At 42.1% G+C, this 8,726-nt stretch overlaps 1 protein-coding gene across 16 annotated transcripts in view; it reads left to right on the forward strand.

Annotated features, from left to right (window-relative positions):
- UNC79 (unc-79 homolog, NALCN channel complex subunit) overlaps nucleotides 1–8,726 on the forward strand; it is a 277,231-nt gene extending 268,505 nt beyond the window's left edge. For all 16 annotated transcript variants that reach the window (XM_073998138.1, XM_015454151.4, XM_045396908.3 and 13 more), the window contains 2 exons: nucleotides 5,473–5,514; nucleotides 7,553–8,726. In XM_073998138.1, coding sequence (XP_073854239.1) covers nucleotides 5,473–5,514; nucleotides 7,553–7,753 — 243 coding nt within the window. In that variant the 3' untranslated portion in view covers nucleotides 7,754–8,726. The remainder of the gene's footprint in view (nucleotides 1–5,472; nucleotides 5,515–7,552) is intronic.

Genomic DNA, 8,726 nt, shown 5'->3' on the forward strand with positions numbered 1-8,726 from the left:
TTGTTGGATTTAAATCTATTATCTTACTGCTTGTTTTCTATATTTCACATCTGTTCTTTGTCTCCTGTCCTCTCTTTTGTGCCTTCTTTTGGATTAAGGTTTTTATGATTAAATTTTGGATATAATTTCCTTTTTTTTTGTATAATTAAGATAAACTGAGATGGCAACCAAGATAATTAACTTGAGAACTTTCTTCTTTTCAGACATCAGCATTTAGTGCTCTAAATTTCCTTTCAATACTGTTTTAGCTGCTTTCCCCCAGATTTTGATAGATTCTTATTTCCATTCAGATCAAACTGTTAATTTCAGTTTGGCTTCTTTTATGACCCATAGTTATTTGGAAGTGTGTTTTTTAATTATCTTATTAGCTATATGTCTTTGTTGTTGTGTTAGTGGTTGATTTAGAGTTTATAGTATATATTTTTAACTAATCACAGTATGCCTTCAAGGAATATTATACCACCTCATGTATTGTATAGGAACTGAACAATAACATACCTCCATTTCCCACCTCCTGACTTCATGCTATTATTGTCATACATTTTACTTCTATATATTTTATAAAGCAAATCATACATTATTATTTTTGCTTTAAACAGTTGATTATCTCTTAAGGAGATTTTAAACAAGTTTTATATTCATTTATATTTGCTATTATTGCCAAATTTATATTTACCATTTTAGTGCTCTTCACTTCATACCATAGATCTAAACATTCATCTTTCATCTTTCCTTCTCTGCCCAAAGGATTTTCTGTAAAGTCTTCTGTGCAGGTCAACTGGTGATTAATTGTTTTAGGTTTTGTATGTCTCAGAAGCTTTATTTTGCTTTCATTTTTGAAATAAAATTTCACTGGGTATTGAATTCTAGATGGACAGTTTCAGAGTTTTGTTTTTTTTTTTTTTTTTTTCCAATACTTTAAAGATACTGCTCCTCCATGGTCTTTCTGCTTGTATTGTTTCCAACAAGAAATCTGTCATTCATTTTTTTTTTTTTTTGTCTGTATGTGATATGTCTTTTTTTCCTCTGGCTGCTTTGAAGATTTTGTCTTTGCCACTATGTTTAAGCAATTTGATGATGCTATGCCTTGGTAGAGTTTTCTTCGTATTTCTGGTGCTTGGGTTTGGTGAGCTTCTTGGATCTTTGAATTTATAGTTTTCATTAGATTTGGAGAAGTATCAACCATTGTTTCTTCAAATATTTTGTTCAGTGCCCCTACTCAACATGTTCAATCTTTCTTCTACCTTCTTGACCATATTGAATATAGTTATTATAACTGTTTTAATGTCGTTGTCTACTAGTTCTGTTATCTGTGTCATTTTTGTTTTATTTTCTGTTGACAGATTTTTCTCCTCATTCATGTGTCGTAATTTTTGTTGTTGCTTCTTAGCATGCCTGGTAATTTTTTATTGTATTATTGACATTGCAAATTTGACTTTCTTGGGTGATGGGTATTTTTGTATTCATATAAAAATTCTTAAGCTCTATTCTGTGACATAGTTACATACCTTACAAATATTTTTGTCCTTCTGAAGCTAACATTTAAGCTTTGTTAGGTGTTGATCAGAGCAGCAATTTTTGTAGGGCACGTAGTTCTTCACCAGTGCTGCTGTGTACCACTATACTCATCAGTACTCTCGTGATGTTCTATGAGTTACAAGATTTTTCCACTCTGACTAATAGGAACACAAAATATTCTTGGCCCTATGTAATCACCAGGGGATTTTTTCCTTCTAATATTTTTGGGTTGTTTTTTCCTCCAGTGTTGGATAATTTTTAAAGCTTGCATGTACTGGCCAACACTCAGCTGAAGACTCAGGGGATCCCCTTGCAGATCTTTGGAGTTGTCTCTCTCTCTGTAGATCTCTCCTGTCCAGTACTCTACCTTGCAAACTGTAGTCACTCTGACCTCCCAGGGCTCTTGGCTACATCTCCTCATTCAGGAAGACTACCAGGCTCCACCTGCATTCCTGCTCCTAGTGCTACTGCCTGAAAACTCTCTCTAGGCAGTGGGCTGGAATACCTGCAGGGCTCACCTGGTTTGTTTCCTTTCCCTCAGTGATCTCTGTCCTGCATTTCTCGATGCTTAATACCTGAAAGACATTGTTTTTTATAGTTTGTCTGGATTTTTAGTTGTTCCAGGCAGGAGGGTAAATCTGGTCTTTGTTACTCCGTCTTGGCTGAAAGAGAAACTTTCATCACCAGTTGTAATTTTGAGGGCTGGAATAAGCAGGATTGAAATGAGTACAGTCCAACCAGGCAGGAGGTCTTCCGTTTGTTCTGTAGCATGAACCAAGACAAGAGGAAGGGTATCACTTTTATTTTTGTGAAAACCTATTTTTTAAATGTCCTTCAGTTTTCAGGATATTGTTTCTGAAGCGGGGGGGGGGGGGGGGGGGAACCCAACCAACTTTACTCCATTATAACATTGCAGAGCCCAAAATAAATTACATCTAATTCTTACTCACAGATTTGTAGTAGCCACTAGCAAAAGAGACTGAAAATGAAAGTTATTCAATAAGTCAAATTAACATTCCTGAAATAGGATGATGGCTGGGTTATACAATGTCATCAATAACGATGAGCTTTAACTGGATGCCTTTAGTCACGTGATTTGCAAATCACAAACCTGAAGGTCCCTTGCAGGTGTATTTTAGAATCACATGGTCATAGATTACATCAATGGGGAAATAATAAAATCCCTTTTAGACCAACATCACTGTTCCTCTTGCTTGCTTCACACAGACCCTTAGCCCCAGTGGCAGCACTGGGAAAGGTATCCACCCAGGGACAGGGTACTCAGTACTCCCTGACCCTCCTCTTCCCAAGTCCCTCACGATTCTTAACAGGAGGTTAGTTTGGGTATTTCCCAAATATCAAGAGGCGTATGGGCCCACTTCCATATTAAATAGTCAAAGATCAACAAAGTCTATAACATCAGGACCCTCCAGGGCTTGCTTTTTGCTGTGCAGAAATTATAGGGGGAGACAGACTAGATAAATATTTTTTTCCATTCAGAATGCCTAGAGGAGCCAGTCCTAGTAAGGGTGAGAGGGCACAGCTTTATCTGGTACCCACCTTTGTAATCCCACAGTTTTGTTACGGGGGTTGGGGGACAGGGGGAGGCATGGAGACGGTGGCATTTTCTGATATTTTCAGCTTTAGTCTCATGACATTTTCTGATACACACCATACTCCATTTCTAAACACAGTATTCATGTTAGAGACCACGTATTAGCTAGCTGCAACAGAAATACTATGTTTAGGAATGTTTAGGAGTAAGTGACAATGGAAGTCAAATTAGCGAATTGTATACACCAACAGAATGTTAAAAGTCAACAGCCAGATTTAGCCTTGGGATCAAAAACGGAGAGAAATTCAGCTTATCACTTCACAAAGTTCATTTTAAAGAAAATGTGATAAATTCAATGAAACCAGCAGCTTATGGCTATGACTAACTTTGAACTCTGAGGTCATTTACATACCGTACCCCATCCCAAAAAGCTCTCCTTCTTCTTTCATTTTTTTTTTCATTACATCACTGTCCCCCAGTTTGCCCAGGTTAGAAACCTCTACCTCTTCTTTGACCTTTTTGTCACTTGAAAGAGCAAAGAGCAGACTCATCCTCAGATCCTCAAGATTTGTCTCTGCAGGCGGAATCCTTCCCCATCCCCAGAAACTGTCCCTGGTCTTCTCTGGACCATTGAGGCAACCTCCACAATGGCGCTTGCCTCCATTCCCTGCCTCCTTCTTTACCGTAATCTGCAGGTTGCTGCCACAGTGATCTTTCTGGAGCACAGTCCTGCTCATGGTGAATAGAGCATTCCCTCTTCAGAAGCTGTAATGCATTTGGAATAAAATTCAGATTCCCTAATTTAGCATTTAGGGCCATCTGGTGGGCTAAGGGTGTGAAGGGCTGGCCTGTGCTTTTCTAAACTTGTTTTTCATGGCCGTTTTCTAAGAGCCTCACATGTCAGCATCACGTGCCTGTCTCCCATCCCCGACTCTTGGCACACTCCCACCAGTGAGCTTTGCCCATGCCTTCTCTCTGCTTCCTGGAATGCCCTTGTACTGGCTTCCCAGGACTACCAAGGTATTACAGTCTGGGTGGTTCAACCAACAGAAATGTATTCCCTGGAAGTTCTGGAGACCAGAAGACTGAGATCAAGGTGTCGGCAAGTTTGGTTCCTTTTAAGGGATTGGAGAGACAATTTGTTCCAGATCTCTCTCCTAGCTTCTGGTGGTTTGCTGGGTCTTTGGGGTTCCTTGGCTTGTAGGTCCCCATCTTCATCTTCACATAGCATGCTTTCTGTGTGTTTCTGTGTATGTGTCTGAACTCCCCTTTTTATAAGGACACCAGTCATATTGGATTAGGGGCTCACCCTACTCCAGTATGACCTCATCTTAACTAATTTACATATTCAACAATCCCATTTCCAAATAAGGTCACATTCTGATGCAGTGCAGATTAGGACCTCAGTATAGATTTTAGTGGGACACAATTCAGTCCATGACAACACTACTCCTTTATTTGAGTGGAGAGTTGGAAGGTGTATGGCTCGAAATGATATGATACATATCGGTGTATTAAAGATCTAAGAAGTACTGAAATAAAGAAACTAACATTTCCAAACCTATTGGATTGGAGTCCCCTTCCACCATTTGAAAGTTCTCCAAATTAGAGTTCCATGGAACACGCTTTGAGAAGTGCCATATTCTGTCTCCGACTTCTGGATGTACAAGGCCATGAATATTTACTTAGATTCTAAAGGACTGAAACATGGCGGAGGGACCAAAGCAGAGAGAAGGAGCAGCTTCCGGAAGTCCTCAGGCCAGGGCACCCTGCGACCTCCTCCCAGGAAGGACCACATCAGAGGGGTTGAGGGTCCGTCAGAGAAGCAGCAGAGGGCCAGGGCTCCCCACCAGGGACTTGCTGCTTGGCTGTGTGTGCTCCCACACCCTGCAGACACCCGGCTCCGTCTCGCTGTATTCCGCCTTCCAGATCGTAGCCAGGCATCTCGGAGTGGCCTTTCTCACTCACTGAAGCGTTCCAACCACTGACCAGAGATATTTTCCTAATGACTACAGGCAAATAGAGTCGCCATTCCACTCAGACACTCAGTTCTAAAGATCCTGTGGAGGAAATTCTATTTCAAGAAAGTGAGGATTTAATTAAATAAATACACATTTAATTTCCTGTGCTTAGTAGCTTTCGGGAGACAATCAGTCATTTACTCTAAAGTGTGTATCTCAGGCACTCATGGGGCGCTTATTAACCTCCAAATGCCACTGGCTCAGCAGGGTTTGGCCTCAGAAAGGCATTGTGCTGATAACGGGTAGCTCTGCCGCAGGGCCCACATCCATGCGCGAAGTGAAAGGGATTCAGTGTGGCCTGTTTTCCCTTGCAATAAGCGAAGCTTTGTGGGAGAATAGAGAACACTAATAATGAAGCTTTTGTCTTTCTCCATACAGCTGATACCTATGTGGTTGCCAATGATTCAGTCAAATATCAAGGTAAGTCACCCCCTGGGCTGATTGGAAGCTTGGTTTCCTGCAGAGAACACATAACATTCCTAGGGATTGTTGATGCTCCATTTACTATGGAGAAGGATGAATTCAACCTGTTCCTGGCCTTAGAGGGCTGATAATGCAGGAGACCTGTGGGCCAGGTAAGGGCTCTGCAGGCAGGGGGTGGCGGCAGGAGCCATTGTCCTACTGCTTGAGGTTGGTGAGCATGCAGATGGAGGGGAGCATCCTAGGGTCTGAGCGAGCCTCAATCCACTGTGAGAGTACAGGCCAAGGCTGGGTGCAGTGGCTTCCGTCTGTAATCCCAGCACTTTGAGAGGCCAGGGTGGGAGGATTGCTTGAGGCCAGGAGTTGGAGACCAGCCTGGGCAACATAGTGAGACCCCATCTCTACCGAAGAATAAAAATTTAACTGGGTGTGGTGGCATGCATCTGTGGTTCTAGCTACTTAGGAGGCTGAGGTGGGAGGATCACTTGGAAGTCCAGGAGTTCGAGGCTGCAGTGAGCTATGATCCTGCCACTGCACTCCAGCTTAGGCAACAGAGTGAGACCCTGTCTTTATTTTAAAAAAAGAAATCAAAGAAATGTAAATTGGAAATAAAAAAATAAACTGTCACTGTTTGCAGATAACAAGATCGTGTATATATAGACAGAGCAAGACCCTGTCTCTCAAAAAAAAAAAAAAAAAAGAATAGAATACTGACCCCTTGGAGGATACCCAGACACATTCAATGATATGTCCTGGTTGCTAAAATTGATTTTCTATCATGGAAAGAATTCTGTTATGAAAGGATAACATTGAATAAAAGGATTGAGCTACAAGGAACCTACTGCCTCATTTCATATATGAAGAAATTTAGGGCCGAAAGTAGGAGTGACTTGGTCAGGACCCCACAGCCTGGAAGAGGAGATTCCAACCGAATCTATTTCCCAGCCCCAGGCTTCCCCTTGAGTGGCGCTTTGTCATTGTAGGGGCAAACATACTCTATGACTAGCAAACAGAGTTACTGGGCTTGACTTAAGATGGCAAAGCCTGCCGCCTGCTCCATCCAAACCGGGTCCTGTCTGTCGCACTAAGAGTGTTGTGGGGACGGGAGGAAAAGCTGGAAAGTTTTTTGTGGCTTTTTTCTCTGAGTTGAGGAGGCATGCTAATGGAAGGAAAGCGGTATGAACTCAGGGTGCCCAGACACCATAAGAGAAAAGCACGGCTGTCAACAAGGACCACAGCCTTTGAGTCCTGATTATGGCCTTGGTGCTATTTGTGGTGGCCATCGGGGGCATGGACGCTGCTGAAAACTGCCTCTTGATACTAGTTTTTTTTCTGTGAAAAGAGTTTCTTGCACTCTCAGCTTGAAGCATTTTAAATTGCCTCTCTTACCCCTTTCCCGGCTTTATGGCAATCTGTGGTGATTTTACATTGCCCAGATGGCCAGGAGGAGGCCGACAGAACTCCCTAAGAAGCTTGGAGAAAGAAGAAAAGCTATTATCCTAGCTTCTTCCTGTGCCAAGTTCTGTTCTGAGCACTCTTTTAACCCATTTGTCCTACACAAACCCCCTGAGTAAGTGTAACTCTCCCCCCTTTTCCCATGAGAAAACCCAAACACAGACCAATAAACTTTGTTCCCAAAGTCGCCTATAGAGGAGCCAGGCTTTGAACACAGGGAGCCTGGCAGCAGAACCCAGGCACTTCTCCACCACACCCAGGTCCCTGTCGTAAACAGTTCCCTGGGGCCAAATTTATGTGTTACCCCAGCACTGGTGTGGCAGCTTTATGTTTTCATTGCAGTGAGTCCGTCAAGATGGGCATGTCATTATTCTGATGGGTTGGGCCAGGATGACTCTAGAAAACACGCTGTGATCCCCTGCTCTGGGCACTGCCAGAGTTGAGAGTTTGCCTTCTTCAGGCCAGATAACCCTTGAGCCAAGCCTAAGTTCTGCCTGCAAGAAGCCGCCTGGGTTGACGCTCCCTGGGTTGCCCAGGAACACTAGAAAGAAATAAACTAAAACCTCTTGCCCTTTCTTGACAGCACTTATCTGCGGGACTCCAGCTTCGCCTCCAGGCTATTCAGAACCACGTGAACCACCACAGCCTAAGGACGCTGCCGGGCTCGGGCCAGAGCAGTGCTGGCCTGGCAGCCCTCCGCAAGTGGCTGCAGTGCACTCAGTTCAAAATGGCCCAGGTGGAGATCCAGTCCTCGGAAGCAGCCTCTCAATTTTATCCTCTATGAGTGGACTCCTTGGCGCTCAGTGTCAACACTCTGGTTTAGCAATAATGGGTTTAAAAACAAACAATTTGATCCAAGCAGGTTGGGGAACATATTGGTACTGTACATTCTCTTTCTAGTTTAGTAAAAGATGTGCAAAGGCCAGAGAGGGCCGAAAATGAAGCTTTCTTGCTACACATATTTCTGATGACTCCTTGGGCTATCTGATTAAGTGTTTCCTTACATTATTTTTTAAAAACCAAATCATTTTTCTTTAACTAACTTCTATTTTTTTTAAGAAAAAAAAATAGACTGGTGGGTACTCACAGAAAAGTTGTATAAGTCCCCCTGTTGCTATTTTTGATGATAGAGAATAAATAGGGTTTTTGAAACCTTTGTAGTGTTTTTTCTTAAAATCCACTCTTGGCAATGCAATAAAAAAAACCGTCACCATAAGCCAGTGACACCTGACTGAAGCTTTTTGTCATTATCCTGGGAAAAGTGGCAGCTTGCAAGGAACATTACAAAGTGCACTTAGAAATTAGGTGGTTAAACTGTGCCAATTGTTTTCGTTGTTTTATAATATCATTTTCCAAAACTGTCCAGTAAGTTTTATTATTTTTAAAACTAGTTTTTCAACTCATTAGTTCTAGGCTGTACTCTCTTGTAAGCTTTATGATAACCACTTTAGTTTTGTGAATAATAAATTTTATTCTTTTGTTAATACTTGTATACAATTTAATTGAAAACTGTAGCTTGCACACCGGACCAGATGAGTCCCGCACTGGCACAGCGCCCTGCACCTGGAGTGATGTTTCATAAAATGGAATTTTAATAGTTTCAGAGCACCAAGATTTCTCCGCACCCTATACCTAGCATTGGACTGTGCATTCCAAATGAAATTCCTCCTCTTTATCCCTGTAATGCACTGACTAACAGAAGACTTACTACACATTTAAGCTGTATATTGACATGCTATTAAATGCATTTTTTATTA

The sequence above is a fragment of the Macaca fascicularis genome, chromosome 7 (assembly GCF_037993035.2).
Source record: "Macaca fascicularis isolate 582-1 chromosome 7, T2T-MFA8v1.1".
Classification (NCBI taxonomy): domain Eukaryota; kingdom Metazoa; phylum Chordata; class Mammalia; order Primates; family Cercopithecidae; genus Macaca; species Macaca fascicularis.